Source organism: Schistocerca gregaria, chromosome 8 (genome assembly GCF_023897955.1).
Source record: "Schistocerca gregaria isolate iqSchGreg1 chromosome 8, iqSchGreg1.2, whole genome shotgun sequence".
NCBI lineage: Eukaryota > Metazoa > Arthropoda > Insecta > Orthoptera > Acrididae > Schistocerca > Schistocerca gregaria.
The window spans coordinates 255778965-255797689 of NC_064927.1; the positions used below are offsets into that span (position 1 = coordinate 255778965).

The 18725-nt window shown below is 42.3% G+C and overlaps 1 protein-coding gene across 1 annotated transcript in view; it reads left to right on the plus strand.

Annotated features, from left to right (window-relative positions):
* LOC126285435 (cubilin-like) overlaps positions 1-18725 on the plus strand; it is a 780558-nt gene that overhangs the window by 184526 nt on the left and 577307 nt on the right. The window contains exon 21 of the mRNA XM_049984824.1: positions 5868-6033. Coding sequence (XP_049840781.1) covers positions 5868-6033 — 166 coding nt within the window. The remainder of the gene's footprint in view (positions 1-5867; positions 6034-18725) is intronic.

The following is an 18725-nucleotide window of genomic DNA, read 5'->3' on the forward strand; positions in this document are numbered from 1 at the left end:
AAAGAAGGTCTTCAACAATTCTAGCACGACTGGATTTGGGAGTGGGGCAAGCTTTTGGAAGGGGCTGATGCGTTCTTAGGACTAAGGTTTTTGGAGGAAAGGTTCATGACTGTGTTTTGGGTCCGTTCAGGTTCTTGAATCTGTACAATGGTGGGAAGGGGTTTCTGAGGGTGAGGTAAATGTAGTATGTCTGTGAGGTAGGGTTTGTCAACTATGAAATTATGTGGGAGAGGTTTGGAGGCTCTTGTAGTCTTGGTGGGCAGTGGTGGTCCAAGGTGGGATTGGGGGAGTGACAGGTTGGAGAGTTTTTGGAGGTGGCATAGTGCATGCTGCTCTATTTCCTCAAGTATAAGAGTTTCAGTCCGGGAGATGTATTGCAGGAATTTGGGATTACAGAGCAGGAAATTTTACTGATGGAGACTTGGTTTGTAAGAATGTCTGGGGCTTTTTGTATGGTTTTGATGGACCAAGTTGATGAGAGCTGTGGTCTGATGAAATTTAAATAGATAGAGGTTATTGTGGAAGGAGGAGCTGCAGCTGGAGATGGATAATTTGATGGTTAGGCCATTTGGGGTGTTCCCATGAACTAGCCAGTGATGCCGGAACAGGATAACTTTTCTGTATTGACACAGACTAAAGTAGCAAGGATCCGTAGGAGAAGAGAAGAAACCGGTAAAAATACGTGGGAAAAATAACAAAAAGGACAAAATGGATGAAGCATGGAGAAAGAAAGTGAAACCTGAGAGGGTAGGCCCGATAGTGAAAGATGAAAATGAACTTAAATCAGTATGGAACACAATGAGATCACATAGAAAGATAACTAATAAGATGATAATAGTGGTATGCAGGTTGGTGAGTGGATAGGTGGGAAGAGAGTGAGTATCAGGTGTAAATGGAATAGATGAGGTCAGTATGTGCATGCTGGAATAAGGGGAGAGAGAGTGAAGATAGGAGTTGGAAAGGGTGTACAACGACTGGCACAAGAAGATGCAGAAAATAATGTATGAAAATACACAAGGGTGAAGAAGGTCTAGGAATGATGATATTGGTGGGTAGAATGTGAGGCATGAGATACTGCAACAATCCATGAGGCCACATAACTGTGTATTGTGTGTGAACTGATCCATTGATACAGTGTGGCACAGAAATCAAGAGTGTGTGTGATTTGGAAGGTGACAGTAAAACACAAGAAAGAAGAGAAAGGAAAGGATGGACACTGAGTAAAATATGTGTGAGAGAACAGTAACAAAGGACACAGCTGTGGGATGGAAGAAAAGCCAGTGGACAAAATCAAACAATGGAACATACAGGATGGAATAACAAGAATATTATGAAAAGGGTGGATTGCTACTCACCATGTAGAGTAGATAAGCCTTAGTCTGGCACAATGAAAAGATTCAGAACATTTAAGGTTTGGGGAATAGAAAGCTCACACACATTCACACAAGCACAGCACACACACACATGACACACATGGCAACTGCGGCCTGACTGCAGACTGCAACTGCATTTGACACGAGCAACACTCCAGGGTGAGCAGTGGCACTCCAGGGTGAGTAGTGGGGGGTAAGGAGGAGCCATCAGGCTGGCAGGGAGGTAGATAACAGACTAGGGAAGGGGAACTGTTGTGCTGCCTTTCAGAGCACGCAGTGACATGTCGTGAACAGGATAGGGATGCTAGATGTGGAGTCAGGACACTTTGCTGGGTGGGGGGGCTGGGAAGAGGGCAGAGGACAGTGAGCAGAAATGGGAGACGGGAGAGAAGTAAAGAAGAGGAAGGGACTAGTAGATGCATTGATGGAATAGAAGGCTTGTGAGGTGTTGGAATGGGAGCAGGGAAGCAGACAGGGGACTGGAACTTGTGATGAGGTCAGGGGGTTACAGAAACACAAATTATGCTGTGGAGAGAGTTCCCATCTGCACAATTCAGAAAAGCTGGTGTTCACAGTTAGGGTCCAGGTAGCACAGGCTGTGAAGCAGGCATTGAAGTGAAGCACTTTGCGTTGTTCAGCATGTTTGGATAGCTTGCTAGTTGTCGTGGAAACATTGAAAACAACCTTACATCTGCAGAAAAAAGTGCAACTCACTGCCTGAAAACTTATTCTTGAATTTATTATCCTACCTGTGGACAAAGGCTCCACTGCTATTGTTATGAATCACGGAGTTAAGTAGCAAAGGGACTCTGCAAGCTGTCAGATACATCCAACTTCAAACCATGCCACAGTGACTCCATTCCAGAAATCATCCTCCTCAGATCTTTAGGCCCATCACAAAAAATCTTGTATGAATCTGTCTCTACCCCTACCAGTCATCATACTCGTATCCTCTAAATGTTTCCTGAAGCCCATAAACCCAACCACTGAGGAGGGTGGTCTGTTATTGTGTCCTGACAGAGAGAATCTCTACACATGTGGGCCAATACTGCCAGCCTATTAACCATAACCTACCCTCAGACATCGGCCATTTCCTCTGCTGATTCTGCACAGTTCCTACTCCTTTACCACACTGCACCCTTCTTTTCACTATTAATGCCACCTACTTGTACACTAAATCCCTAATGCCCAAGGCCATGTCACAGTTGAGTGGTACCTTTCCGAACACCCAACTATCTCCAAACCTACAACCTCCTTCATAGCCAACATGACCAACTATAAACTCATCCACAGTTACTTCTGCTTTGAAGATATCATCTACAACAAACCTGTAGTACAGCAGCAGGCATCCATAGGGCTCTATCATATGCCAACATATTAATGGTCCATCTAGAGGAATCCTTCCTCACAACCCCAAAACCCAAATCTCGCAACTGGTTCAGATTCATTGATGACATATACATTCCTCCAGTTCCTCATCACCCTCTCCTCCATTTGCTACACGTGGTCCTCCTCAGCCGTAGGCAGCTCCCTAGAAGTCTACCTTCACCTCAAGTGTGGCTATGTAAATACCTCTGCCTACATTAATCCTACCAACCACCAACAATACCTCCACTTCATCAGCTGCCACCCATTTCCTACCAAGAAGTCCCTTCCATATGACCTAGCCATGTGTGGTCATCGTATCTGTAGTGACGAGCAGTCCCTTTCTGTATATTCCAAGCATCTCATTTCCAGTGCCTTCTACATCTACATCTACATGACTACTCTGCAATTCACCACAATCATACTATCTCTCTACCATTCCACTCCCTAACAGCGTGCAGGGAAAACAAACACCAAAACCTTTCTGTTCGAGCTCTGATTTCTCTTATTTTATTTTGATGATCATTCCTACCTATGTAGGTTTGGCTCAACAAAATATTTTCACATTCGGAAGAGAAAGTTGGTGACTGAAATTTCGTAAAAAGATCTCGCCGCAACAAAAAACGTCTTTGCTGTAATGACTTTCATCCCAATTCACGTATCATATCTGCCACACTCTCTCCCCTATTACGTGATAATACAAAACAAGCTGCCCTTTTTTGCACCCTTTCGAAGTCCTCCATCAATCCCACCTGGTAAGGATCCCACACCGCACAGAAATATTCTAACAGAGGACGAACGAGTGTAGTGTAAGCTGTCTCTTTAGTGGACTTGTTGCATCTTCTAAGTGTCCTGCCAATGAAATGCAACCTTTGGCTCGCCTTCCTCACAATATTATCTATGTGGTCTTTCCAACTGAAGTTGTTCGTAATTTTATCACAAAGGTTCTTAGTTGAATTGACAGCCTTGAGAATTGTACTATTTATCGAGTAATCAAATTCCAACAGATTTCTTTTGGAACTCATGTGGATCACCTCACACTTTTCGTTATTTAGCATCAACTGCCACCTGCCACACCATACAGCAATCTTTTCTAAATCGCTTTGCAACTGATACTGGTCTTCGGATGACCTTACTAGATGGTAAATTACACCATCATCTGCGAACAACCTAAGAGAACTGCTGAGATTGCCAACCAGGTCATTTATATAGATCAGGGACAGCAGAGGTCCCAGGATGCCTCCCTGGGGAACACCTGATATCACTTCAGTTTTACTCGATGATTTGCCGTCTATTACTACAAACTCTCTCCAGTCCCTGAACACCTCCTACGTACCCACAGTCCAGCTGGAAAGAAGCACTTCTCTTGCAACTCAGTACCACCCAGGACAGGAGCAGCCAAATCACATTCTTTACCAGGGTTTCTACTACCTCTCATTATGTCCTGGAAATGAGGAACATCATACCTACTGTCCTCTCTACCTCTCTCAAAGTGATATTCTGCCAAACACCAAATCAATGCAGTGCCCTTGTCCATCCCTACTCCAATCTTGCTTCTAATACTTGCTCCGTGGCTCATATCTCTTCAGTAGATGTAGATGCAAGGCATGTCCAACACATCCTACCTGTCCTGTCACTGGCATCTCCTATCCAATCGAAGACAGGGCTATCCAGAAAATCTGCCATGTGATCTACAAACCAAGACACAACCACTGTTCTGGTTTCTATGTGGGCATGGCGGCTAACGAGGTGTCTGTCCACATGAATAGCTACTGCCAAACTGTGGCCAAGAGACTGTGGGACAACCCAGTTGCTGAACATGCTGCCCAAAATTATGTGCTTCACTTCAAAGACTGCTTCACAACCTGCACCATCTGGATTTTTTCTACCAACAGCAGTTTTTCTGAATTTGGCAGGTGGTAACTTTTCCTAAACCACACTCTTCATTCCCACAACACCCATGTCCTCAACCTTCGCCAGTCCCAGTCCTCTATCTACATCCCTGCTCCCACTCCAGCACCTCACATGCCTTCTATTCTGCCAAACACCTACTATTATATTCTCTTTCTCTACTTCTCTCCCCTCACCCTTCTCTGCTGACCTCCCTCTCCATATTCCCTGCTGGCACAGTATCCTGACTTTGCACATAACATTCATATCCTGTCTCCACCACATCCTTGCATACTCTCAAAGGCAGCACAACACTTTCTCTCACCTCTGCCCTGCTATCCCTCTCACTCCCCACCACATCCCTTATCCTTACCATCTCTACTCACCCTGGATTGTTGCTCATGTCAGATGCAGCTGCAGTTCGTAGGTGGGCCACAGTGGCCGGAGACAATGGCCATATGTGTGTGAGTTGTGATTGTGTGAATTTTTGTGTGCTTTCTATTTATGAAGAAGGCCGAAATTAAAAAGAAGGTAAGAAAGTTGTTTCTTGTATCTGTAATGTAAAAGATAGTTAGCATCAGGTAATGTCTTTTTTTTTTCTGAGTTCATCCATATCTATTGCGAACATGTATTGTTAGCAAGTAAAATGTTGAACAGTGTTTGCATTTGAGGTCCTAAAATGACATGACTGTTCTTGCTGATGTTTTGTCTGTAATGGGAATGGACAGACAATGCAGTAATACAGGGCCAAATTCTACTATGTTGGTAGTCCAAAGGAATGTAATGGGTCTAGGGAATCTAAGTACCAACAAAAAAGTTTTATATATGAATTAAATAGTGCATCTCTAAAAAGAGTGTTGCTTTGAGGCATAACTGTTACATGTGCGTAGAAACTAGGCATACTGCATTAGGAAAACACAATGGTTGGCCTGTAATTTTATTAATATTATTATATATTTTAGTCTCAAATCGCACAAAAAATGTATAATATACTGGTTCCAACTTTTTATCGTCATTATAAGATGATCTGAATATGTTCTATAGTAATTTGCTAATGAACACGACTGAAGGAGCACTCCTAATTTTATGTTTTCGTACCATTTTTGAATCAATGAGTTATTTGATACAAACAATAATTTTAGGAATGTTTACTTGATAATAAATAATTTAGTTATTAAGTAATTTTTATGCACTGATAAGTAAATTACTTTAGTAAGTAAACCTTGCCAAATGTTGTAGATTCGTGATGGACACAGCAAACAATCTCCATTGATTGGACGATATTGTGGCAGTGCCAACCCACCAACTATTATTTCCACATACAACCATCTTTGGATGGAATTTACTACAGATCAGTCCAGACAAAAGCGTGGATTTTTGGCAAATTACACTACAATAGATACTGGTAAGACCTAGGATTTGCATTATCATGTTCTTAACTTATAAATTAATTACAGAAACACAGTGATGAGTGACATCTGGCCCTTCTTTCCAGATGCCATCCTGAATGAAAATATTACTAATGCTTCCAAATTTGATTGTAGAATTTTTGTTTCCATTAAAATGATTTATTTCAATCAGCATATATATATATATATATATATATATATATATATATATATATATATATATATATATATAAGCGCTGGTAGACAGGCACAATAAATATAATGATGTAAATAAAATAGAAAGAAACTTCCACATGGGAAAAACTTATAAATTAATTACAGAAACACAGTGATGAGTGACATCTGCCCCTTCTTTCCAGATGCCATCCTGAATGGAAATATTACTAATGCTTCCAAATTTGATTGTAGAATTTTTGTTTCCATTAAAATGATTTATTTCAATCAGCATATATATAATAGAAAGAAACTTCCACATGGGAAAAATATATTAAAAACAAAATAGAAAGAAACTTCCACATGGGAAAAATATATTAAAAACAAAGATTGCAAGACTTACCAAGCGGGAAAGCGCCAGCAGACAGGCACAATGAACAAAACACACACACACACACACACACACACACACACACACACAGAATTACTAGCTTTCGCAACCGATGGTTGCTTCTTTAGGAAAGAGGGAAGAGAGGGAAAGACAAACCCACATCCTTTCGTCTTTCCCTCTCCTTCCCTCTTTCCTGAAGAAGCAACCATCGGTTGTGAAAGCTAGTAATTCTGTGTGCGTGTGTGTGTGTGTGTGTGTGTGTGTGTGTGTGTGTGTGTGTGTGTGTTTTTTGTTCATTGTGCCTGTCTGCCGGCGCTTTCCCGCTTGGTAAGTCTTGGAATCTTTGTTTTTATATATATGTGGTGTCTGTTCTGTCAAACATCAATATTTCGAGGGAGGTACCAACATCATATGCAAATGGGCATTGAAGAAATTCAGTTGCGAAAGTTGAATATTTGTGCTGGACCAGGACTCAAAACTGGATTTCCTGCTTTATATGAATGGTAACCTTGACTGCTTTGGCTAACTGAGTATGCTTTCTGTCTGACCCAAATCCTCAGCTTTTTGCACACTACTGAGTAGCGTCCCTGCCGCCGTTGGATAAGCAGCTGCTGCAGCAAGTCGTATACTCTTAGCTCACTTATTTGTTACATAGTTTAATTCTTAAATTCTTTGCGTGTTTTTGGTACTTATATTGTTTAATTCACAAATTTTGGGCATATTATAGTATTTGAGAGTTGCAGCATCACGTTTTAGTGCCTGAATAATGTAAAATCGCGTAGTCTCCTTCCGCCGCCGAGCAGTGTGTGAGCAGTGCGCAAGTAGCAGCATTACTACATTTATAGGCAAACTTGTATTTTAATAACTGTTTAACTTTTGTGTCAAATTGTTTGTGCTCACTGTAGATTAGGTGAGACGTTCTTTGCACAACAGTTTTTAGCATGGATAGGGACTGCAAATGCTGTGTTCAGATGCAGGCTGAGTTGGCATCCCTTCGCTCCCAGCTTGAGGCAATGTTGGCTTCGGTCACACAGCTTGAGGCTGTTGCCAAGGGCATCACTTACGGGGTCCGGATGGAGGTTTGTCGGGGACAGCCAGCTCATCCCACGCATCCCCCGATCAGACTACAACTGTGGCTGCCCAGGATACTGCCCACATTGAGGTTGACCCTTCACCCATTGTATAGGGGGAGGTTGACTCGAGGTGTGGCAGGGGTGGAAGACATTCCGGAGGGCTGAACGGAAGGCCACTCCAGTTTGTTTGACGAACCGGTTTCAGGCTCTGTCTCAGGCTGATACTGATCTTTGGCCTGACATGGCTGCTTGTCCTGTTCCAGAGGTTGTCCCTCAGTCTGCAAGATCCGGGTGGTCGCTTACTGGTAGTTGGGAGCTCCAACGTCAGGCACGTAATGGGGCCCCTTAGGGATATGGCAGCAAGAGAGGGGAAGAAAACCAATGTGCACTCCATGTGTATACCGGAGGGAGTCATTCCAGGTGTGGAAAGGGTCCTTCCAGATGCCACGAAGGGTACAGGGTGCACCCATCGGCAGGTGGTCACTCGTGGCGGCACCAATGATGTGTGTCACTATGGATCGGAGGAAATCCTCTCTGGCTTCCGGCGGCTATCTGATTTGGTGAAGACTGCCAGTCTCGCTAGCAGGATGAAAGCAGTGCTCACCATCTGCAGCATCGTGGACAGGACTGACTGCGGACCTTTGGTACAGAGCCGAGTGGAGGATCTGAATCAAAGGCTGAGACGGTTCTGCAACCGTGTGGGCTGCAGATTCCTCGACTTGCGCTATAGGTTGGTGGGGTTTCAGGTTCTGCTGGATAGGTCAGGAGTCCACTACACGCAGCAAGCGGCTAAATGGGTAGCAGGGTTTGTGTGGCGTGGATTGGGCGGTTTTTTAGGTTAGATGGCCTCAGGCAAGTACAGAAAGCGCAACAGCCTCAGAGGGTGCGGCGCAAAGTCAGGACATGCGGGGACCAAGCAGCAATTGGTATTGTAATTGTAAACTGTCAAAGCTGCATCGGTAAAGTACCGGAACTTCAAGCGCTGATAGAAAGCACCGAAGCTGAAATCGTTATAGGTACAGAAAGCTGGCTGAAGCCAGAGATAAATTCTGCCGAAATTTTTACAAAGGCACAGACGATGTTTAGAAAGGATGGATTGCATGCAACTGGTGGTGGCGTGTTTGTCGCTGTTAGTAGTAGTTTATCCTGTAGTGATGTAGAAGTGGATAGTTACTGTGAATTATTATGGGTGGAGGTTACACTCAACAAACGAGCTAGGTTAATAATTGGCTCCTTTTACCGACCTCCCGACTCAGCAGCATTAGTGGCAGAACAACTGAGAGAAAATTTGGAATACATTTCACATAAATTTTCTCAGCATGTTATAATCTGAGGTGGAGATTTCAATTTACCAGATATAGACTGGGACACTCAGATGTTTAGGACGTATAGTAGGGACAGAGCATTAAGTGACATTATACTGAGTGCACTATCTGAAAACTACCTCGAGCAATTAAACAGAGAACCGACTCATGGAGATAACATCCTGGACCTACTGATAACAAACAGACCTGAACTTTTCGACTCTGTAAGTGCAGAACAGGGAATCAGTGATCATAGCCGTTGCAGCATCCCTGAATATGGAAGTAAATAGGATTATAAAAAAAGGGAGTAAGGTGTATCTGTTTAGCAAGAGTAATAGAAGGCAGATTTCAGACTAAGTAACATATCAAAACGAAAATTTCTGTTCTGACACTGACAATGTTGAGTGTTTATGGAAAAAGTTCAAGGCAATCATAAAATTCATTTTAGACAGGTACGTGCTGAGTAAAACTGTGAGGGACTGGAAAATCTAACCGTGGTTCAACAACAAAGTTAGGAAACTACTGCGAAAGCAAAGAAAGCTTCACTCCAAGTTTAAATACAGCCAAAACCTCTCAGACAAACAGAAGCTAAACGATGTCAAAGTTAGCGTAAGGAGGGCTATGCGTGAAGCGTTCAGTAAATTCGAAAGTAAAATTCTATGTACCGCCTTGACAGAAAATCCTAGGAAGTTCTGGTCTTACGTTAAATCAGTAAGTGGCTCGAAACAGCATGTCCAGTCACTCCAGGATGATGATGGCATTGAAACAGAGGATGACATGCGTAAAGCTGAAATACTAAACACCTTTTTCCAAAGCTGTTTCACAGAGGAAGACCCCACTGCAGTTCCTTCTCTAAATCCTCACACAAACGAAAAAATGGTTGACATCGAAATAAGTGTCCAAGGAATAGAAAAGCAAGTGGAATCACTCAACAGAGGAAAGTCCACTGGACCTGACGGGATACCAATTCGATTCTACACAGAGTACGCGAAAGAACTTGCCCCCTTCTAACAGCTGTGTACCGCAAGTCTCTAGAGGAACGGAAGGTTCCAAATGATTGGAAAAGAGTGCAGGTAGTCCCAGTCTTCAAGAAGGGTCGTCGAGCAGATGCGCAAAACTATAGACCTATTTTTTGCTCGCATATCATGTCATTTTTGGAAACCCAGAATCTACTCTGTAGGAGTCAACATGGATTCCGGAAACAGCGATCTTGTGAGACCCAACTTGCTTTATTTCTTCATGAGACCCACAAGATATTAGATACAGGCTCCCACATAGATGCTATTTTCCTTTACTTCCGGAAGGTGTTTGATACAGTTCCGCACTGTCACCTGATAAACAAAGTAAGAGCCTACGTAATATCAGACCAGCTGTGTGGCTGGATTGAAGAGTTTTTAGCAAACAGAACACAGCATGTTGTTATCAATGGAGAGACGTCTACAGACGTTAAAGTAACCTCTAGCGTGTCACAGGGGAGTGTTATGGGACCATTGCTTTTCACAATATACATATATAAATGACCTAGTAGATAGTGTCGGAAGTTCCATGTGGCTTTTCGCGGATGATGCTGTAGTATACAGAGAAGTTGCAGCATTAGAAAATTGTAGCGAAATGCAGGAAGATCTGCAGCAGATAGGTACTTGGTGCAGGGAGTGCAACTGACCCTTAACATAGACAAATCTGATGTACTGGGGATACATAGAAAGAAGAACCCTTTATTGTATGATTATATGATAACGGAACAAACACTGGTAGCAGTTACTTCTGTAAAATATCTGGGAGTATGCGTATGGAACGATTTGAAGTGGAATGATCATATAAAATTAATTGTTGGTAAGGCGGGTACCAGGTTGAGATTCATTGGGAGAGTCCTTAGAAAATGTAGTCCATCAACAAAGGAGTTGGCTTACAAAACACTCATTCGACCTATACTTGAGTATTGCTCATCAGTGTGGGATCCATACCGGATCAGGTTGACGGAGGAGACAGAGAAGATCCAAAGAAGAGCGGCGCGTTTCGTCACAGGGTTATTTGGTAACCGTGATAGCGTTACGGAGATATTTAGCAGACTCAAGTGGCAGACTGCAAGAGAGGCGCACTACATCGTGGTGTAGCTTGCTCGCCAGGTTTCGAGAGGGTGCGTTTCTGGATAAGGTATCGAATATATTGCTTCCCCTTACTTATACCTCCCGAGAAGATCATGAATGTAAAATTAGAGAGATTCGAGCGCGCACGGAGGCTTTCCGACAGTCGTTCTTCCCGCGAACCATACGCGACTGGAACAGAAAAGGGAGGCAATGACAGTGGCACGTAAAGTGCCCTGTGTCACACACTGTTGGGTGGATTGCGGAGTATAAATGTAGATGCAGATGTAGATATACTCTCAGAATTTCCTGTATTCCCACAGGGGGTTTGGACCCTATTGTGCATTCTGACTGAGGATACTAGAGCTGACAAGTTTACAGATATACTACACTCAAGCGGTGCTTGTTCTGTTGGACATTTCCCACAGAAGAGACACCACTGCTTCTGATACTATGCCCATAAAAATCATTATTTCAAGGGAGGTACTGAAGTCAGCCACAGTTGGACACTGAAATAATTCAGTGGCAAAAAGTTGAAAATTTGTGCTGGACTGGGACTTCAAACCAGATTTCCCACTTCACACAAGTTGTCACCTGAACTGATTCAGCTATCAGATCATACTTTCTATATGACCCAAACAACTTATTGCACGCTAGTAAGTAGCATCCCTGTCCATTTACCTCATTTTCTCTTAGCATTTCCTGCATTGTCAGAAGATGTTTGAGCCCTATTGTTGGTGCACTCACATGCAGGATATCAGAAGATTCAAGCTTACAGGTAAACTATGTATGTTTGGTTTCTGTTGTGTGGGACATGTCTGAGTGCATTTGGTGTGTACATGGATCTCAGACATGTCCAGCAGAACAGACACCACATGTATATAGTATATCTGTAAGCTTGGCTAATCTGATATCCTCAGTGCAGATGCACAATGGGGTCCAAACCTCATGCAGGAATGCAGGAAATACTGCACACCTATGAGGTAAATGAGCAGGGATGATTCTTAGTAATGTGCAATAAGTTGAGTATTTGGGTTGGATGTAAAGTGTGTTCCGATAACTGAAGTGGTTAAGGCAGTTCTTGCTTAAAGTGGGAAATCTAGGTTCGAGTCTCAGTCCAGCATGTTTTCAGCTTCCACCACTTATTTCAATGCGCAATTGCTGGTGGTGTTGGTACTTTCATCAAAATATTGATCTTTACAGCCACTGTATCAAAACCAGTTGTTGTTGGCAACTCCCTTGAAATCTTGGTATTTAATGCAGCTGTGCAAAAACAGTGGTATCTCCATCGCAAAACTGATATTTATGGCCACTTTATCAAAAACATTATATATTGTATTTGTAAGCTTGATTACTCTGATATCCTCAGTGTGAGGGCCCAGGCTTCTTGTGGGAATGCAGGAAGCGCAGCAGTCACATGAGGTAAATGTACAGGGATGCTATTTAATAGGGTGTGGTAAGTTGACAGTTGGGGTTGGATGGGCAACACCCTCAGGTAGCCTAAGCAGTTAAGGCGACGGTCGTGTAAAGTGCGAATTCGGGGTTTGACTCCGAGTCCAGCAGAAATCTTCAACGTCCACCATTGAATTATTCAGAGCCCATTTGTGACTGATGGTGGTACTTCCTTCAAAATATTGATATTTAACATTACTGTTACTGCATTGTCACTTTGACATTGTGCCTGTCCAGCTTCAGTTTCCTTAAAGACATCATCCTTATCAGTTTATATTGATACATTTGTTTCCTCTCCTTTTCTTTCAGCCAGTGAAGAAAAAAATGCTTTCAAAAAATGTTTTGAACAGTGAAAGCACCAATGGGACAAATGTATTAATTGTAATGGACAGTATTTTGAAGGAGATAAGATTTTTATTTATTTATTTTTTTGAGGGGGGGGGGGGGGGGCGACGCTGACACTCCCTTGTGTTTAACTTTTGTACATCCATATTTTGGCTTTTATGCCATTATCAGATACAATGCTAAAAGTTATTAGACCACTATTGAGTCATGTCTGTTAAGGCAGTCCAAAGGAGGTAACAAGGATAACACATATCGTTATGATGTAACTATCAAGGAATGTCAACAGTTACATCTTAAAGACGTGTTAGCCTTATTTACCTGTTTTGGACTGCCTTAACAGACATGACTTAATAATGGTCTAACAATGTTTAGTACTGTCCTTAATAATGGCATAAAAGCTGAAATCTGGATAGTACAAAACATAAATATAATAATACACAGTCAAATAATGGTTTACTCTTTTAAAAAGTATTACATGACTGTGACTCAGCACCATCAGAAACTTTTTAAGTGTGCTGTGTTTTATATCTTTTTTAGAAAAAGCGTATTAAAAAAAAGGACAGGGTATTGTTGATACACATGTTAACTGTTTTCCACAAAATTGACATCCTGTTCACAGCTGGTCGTGAGCTGTGACACAAGCTTCTTTATGTCCTCAAAAAGAATTTTACCATCAGTTCCTTCCCCCACTTCGAGTCCTCTGTCTGCACCTATTCATTGCTTAAAAATTTAATTTCACTTGTATACACCTTGAGGGAGATAAGAAGATGAGAGTATAAGCTTATCCATTATGGATGTTTAACAACCCGTGACTGTTTATTCAATGTAAACAAAGAAAACTACAACCAGTCACTTTTATGAAATAGTTATTTGTTCAATAAACCAGGTTTCAGACCTTATCAGCCTCAATTTCAGTTGGTGCATAGGATGATACATGAATGTTTCAAAGCATAGTGCATGGTACTGGCTTTGTGACAAGAAGGTGGAACATGCATTTTGATTCATCACCAAGAGTGTTGTATGTGTGGTGATTTGGATCCAAAAATGAAATGTGTACTTAACACAACAGTATTGGTGATTTTGTGTTAATATCCATCTATCAGCTTCCAATTTGATGGACCTGCTTTTTGCAGGATATGTATGTATATACATCATAGTTATGAAACTTTGCCAGCATCCAGCATGTGCTGTACAACTGTTGGTTGTTACAAAGATCTTTATACAAAATATAACTAGGCATACATGGCTCAGAGACATTATTTGCTTTTGTTTTCATGTAATGAAGTGTAATAGAAATTGTCAGTAACATGAATGCTCAGAAATAAAATAATAAAAAGTTTCCAGAGAATTGAAACTGTTTGTATGACCATGAACTTTACATTTAAAAACAAGAACAATACATCAAATGAACTGTTAACTTATATCTGTTCTTGCAGTAACATGATCTGGAATATTAGTAAAGACAGATTCTGTTTGTTGCAGCTAAAGGCCACCCATACTGTCTCAGTAAGTACACAACTGATTTTTGGAGCCAAGTCACCACATAAATAATAATCATGGTGATATATTAAAGTATGTTACATCTTCTTGCCATAGAGCCAGCACCTAGCATTACTCTTTGAAATATTCATGTCTAGAGATGAACCTGAAAAGATTTGAAAACTGGTTTATGGACTAAATAAGTATTCCAGTAAAGTGACTTGTTACAGTTTTCTGCATTTATATTGAGTAAAAGGTGACGGGTTTTTAAACATCCATAATGGATAAGCTTATATGTCATCTTTTCACCTCCCTGAAGGACACAAGAAAGGAATTAAATTTTTAACCAATGAACAGGTGGAGAAGAAGGTTCTGAAATGGGGGAAGAAGTTGGTTGGAGAGTTCTTCGAGGATGCCATAAAGAAGCTTGTGTCGAGGCTCACCACATGCATTGAAAGGTATGGTAATTATGTGGAAGTTACAGGTTTTTGTATTTTTATTGAAAAGATGATAATCTGGATGTGCCAACTCAGGGCAATGTGGATGGTAGTTCAAAATATCCCTGCATGAATCCAAGAGCACCATGATGGCTAAGGCTGTGTAAGGACTGGCATTATTGTGCAATAAGCACACTCCTCATATCAGTATTCCCCTACTTTTGTTTTGAATGCTCCTTTTGAGTTTTTTTTAGGGTTTCAAAATATTGTTGTATATGACCAAAATGATGCCTTTTCAGTGCCAAAGCACTGAGGCCATGTTTTTTTGCCCAAAATTGTGGTTTGGAACTTTTTGACATATGCATTTGATGTAACACCACTGTGATAACTGTCTCTTTGTCTCCAGCATTTAATGAGCCACCCACATTTCATCTCCAGCCACAGTAGAGATCAGAAAATCCTCACCTTCCATTTTAAGATTCACTGAAGAAACTCGCAGGTGCTACTGACCCTATTTTTCTTGTGCTGCCGTGTCACCGCTTTTGGGAACCATCTCGTGTACCACTTTTGGTATTCCATCATTGTTACTAGTGTCTCGTATAAGGGATTTCTGGAGTATAGTAGAAAATATTGAAAAAAAATACCATCATCATAAATCACTTTCATTCATGAAAACATTCCGGTAAATGTTATTCCTTCAATGAATAGAAGTGGATAACAGCACATGGCTTTCACTTGATTGTATTTCTTACCAACATCTTTCACACAACTGGACACTACAACATGAATTTATCTACTATTATCTACTACAGTGTTCCAGCAGTGCTCGCTCTGGTCAGAGGATTTCCCCCTACCACTCAGTGTTGCCAACCCTCAAAGAACAAGAAACACAGCCAGTTAAGGTCACAGCATACTTACTTTCTGAACATGTCTCATACAATTGCCTTTCCTTAACATATCTTCTAACTGAAGTTGTAGGGTCAGTATTGCCTTGTGTTATTGCGTATTTATGGTATTCAGACCGATCTTCTGTGAGGTCCTCTTCTTCTCCCAGTTTTTCCATTCTTCTGTAACAAATTCGTGTTAGTATTTTGTAACCATGATCTATTAAACTGATAGTTCACTAATATTCACACCTGTTTACATGTGTTCTGCTTGGGTTTGGAATTGTTACATTCTTCGGGCATTGTTAGATTTTTCTTAAAGCCTAATGGTGTTTCACCTGTCTCATACATGTTGCACACAAGGCAGAATGTTTTTGTCATGGTTGGCTCTTCCAAGGATATCAGTAGTTTTGACGTAGTGTAGTCTACTCCAGAGGCCTTTTTTGACTTAGGTCTTTAGTGCTCTGTCGAATTCTTCTTGGAGTATCCTATCTTCAATCTTATGTTCATGTACATGCTCTTTCCTTTCTGCAGTATGGCCTTCAAGTTCGTTTTCCGTGTATGTCCTCTCTATATACTCCTTCAAACTTTCAGATTTATCTTCTTTGCTTTATACTCATTTCCCCTCTGAGCTGTTCTGGTCATACAGTTGCATCTCTTTTCTCCAAATGCCTCCTTAATATTTTTATGGGCTCCATCTAACTTCCTCCTGGTGATACTCACCATATAACAGAGATGCTTAGTTGCACATAGGCACAACAAAAATATGGTCACAAAATAAGCTTTTGGCAAACAAGGTCTTTGTTGAAAATAGATGACACACACACACACACACATGCACAGACACAGATACAGACACACATATACACACACACATCAATCACAAATGCAACTCACACGCACATGACTGAAGCCTCTGGCAGCAGCAGTCCATGATACGACTCCAACTGGGTGGGGGTTAGGAGGAGGCTGGGGCAGGGAGGGGGAAAGATAGCAGGGAAGTGGTGGGGGACAAAGAAGTGCTGCTGCAGAGCATTCAAGGACGAGGTGGAGAGAGGGTAGGGCATCTTGATGCAGTTGGGAGGTTAGACGGAGGGCAGCAGGGAGGTGGGAGTAGGGGGGGGGGAGGGGGAGGGGGAGGGGGAGGGGGAGGGGGTAGTGGAAGAGGAGAGAATTAAAAGGACTGGGTGTGTTGGTGGAATGAGGACTGTGTACTGTTGGAATGGGAACAGGGAAGGGGCTGGATGGATTAGGAAAAGACTAACGAAGATTGAGGCCAGGAGGGTTATGGGAATGTAAGATCTATTGCAGGGAGACTTCCCACCTGCATATTTCAGAAAAGCTAGTGTTGGTGGGAAAGATCCATATTGCACAAGCTTTGAAACAGTCACTGAAATGAAGAATGTGATGTTGGGCAATGTGTTCATCAACAGATTGGTCCACTTGTTTCTTGCCCACAGTTTGAAGTTGGCCATTCATGTGGACAGACAGCTTGTTAGTTGTTATGCCCACATAGAATGCAGCACAGTGGTTACAGCTTAGCTTGTATATGACATGACTGTTTTCTCAGGTAGCCCTGCCTTTGATGGGATAGGTGATGTTTGTGACCTGACTGGAATAGGTGGTGGTGGTAGGATTGGTGGGACAGGTCTTGCATCTAGGTCTATTACAGGGGTATGAACCATGAGGTAAGGGGTTGGGAGCAGGGGTTGTGTAAGGATGGAGGAGTATATTGTATAGGTTCGGTGGATGGTGGAATACTGCTGTGGGAGGAGTGGGAAGGATTGTGAGCAGGGTAATTCTCATTTCACCGCACAATGAGAAGTAGTTGAAACCCTAGCAGAGAATGCAGTTCAGTTGCTCCAGTCCTGGGTGGTACTGAGTTACGAGAGGAATGCTTCTCTGTGGCCAGATGGTGAGACTTCTGGAGGTTGTGGGAGACTGAAGATATAAGACACAGGAGACTTGTTTTAGTACAAGGTTGGGAGCATAATTATGGTCTTTGAAGGCCTCAGTGATTCCCTTAGTATATTTCGAGAAGGACTACTTGCCACTGCAGATGTGATGACCACATGTGGCTAGGCAGTATGGAAGGGACTTCTTGGTATGGAACGGGTGGTAGCTGTCAAATTGGAGGTATTGTATTTGGTTAGTAGGTTTAACGTGGACAGAGGTGTCGATGTAGGCATCTTTGAGGTTGATGTCAACATCTAGGAAGGTGGTTTGTTGAGTTGTGTAGCAGCAGGTGAAGCAAATGGGGAAGAAGCTGTTGAGGTTGTGGAGGAATGTGGATAGAGTGTCCTCATCCTCAATCAAGATCACAAAAATGTCAGCAGTGAATCTGAACCAGATAAGTGGTTTAAGATTCTGGGTGTTTAGGAAGGATTCCCCTAGAAGACCCATGAATAGGTTGGCTTTGGAAGGTGCCACATGGGTGTCCATAGCCATATCCCAGATTGGTTTGTAGGTAATGCCTTCAAAGGAGAACTAATTGTGAACAAGGATATAGTTGTTCATGCTGAATATGAAGGAGGTTGTTGGTTTGGAGCCCACCGGAGTGACCGAGCGGTTCTAGGCACTACAGTCTGGAACCGCGCGACTGCTATGGTCGCAGGTTCGAATCCTACCTCGGGCATGGATGTGTGTGATGTCCTTAGGTTAGTTAGGTTTAAGTAGTTCTAAGTTCTAGGGGACTGATGACCTCAGCAGTTAAGTCCCATAGTGCTCAGAGCCATTGAACCATTTTTTTGTTGGTTTGGAATCTCTCAGGCGTTGGGTAAAGCAGTGTGCAACAGTGGTAAGGCCATGGGCATTAGGGATGTAGTGTTAAGGGAGGTGGCATCAATAGTGACGAACAGAGCACAAAGCAATAAAGGGACAGGAAGTTTGAAGAGTCAGTTGAGGAAATTGTTGGTATCATTTATATAGGAGGTAGGTTCCATGTAATAGGCTGAAGATTTGGTTTATGTGAGCAGATTCCTCTCATTGGTGGTACAGTAACCAGCCACAATTGGCCGTCCTGGATTGTTGGGTTTATGGACTTTAGGAAGCATGTAAAAGCTGCGAGTGTGTGGGGAGTGGTAGCG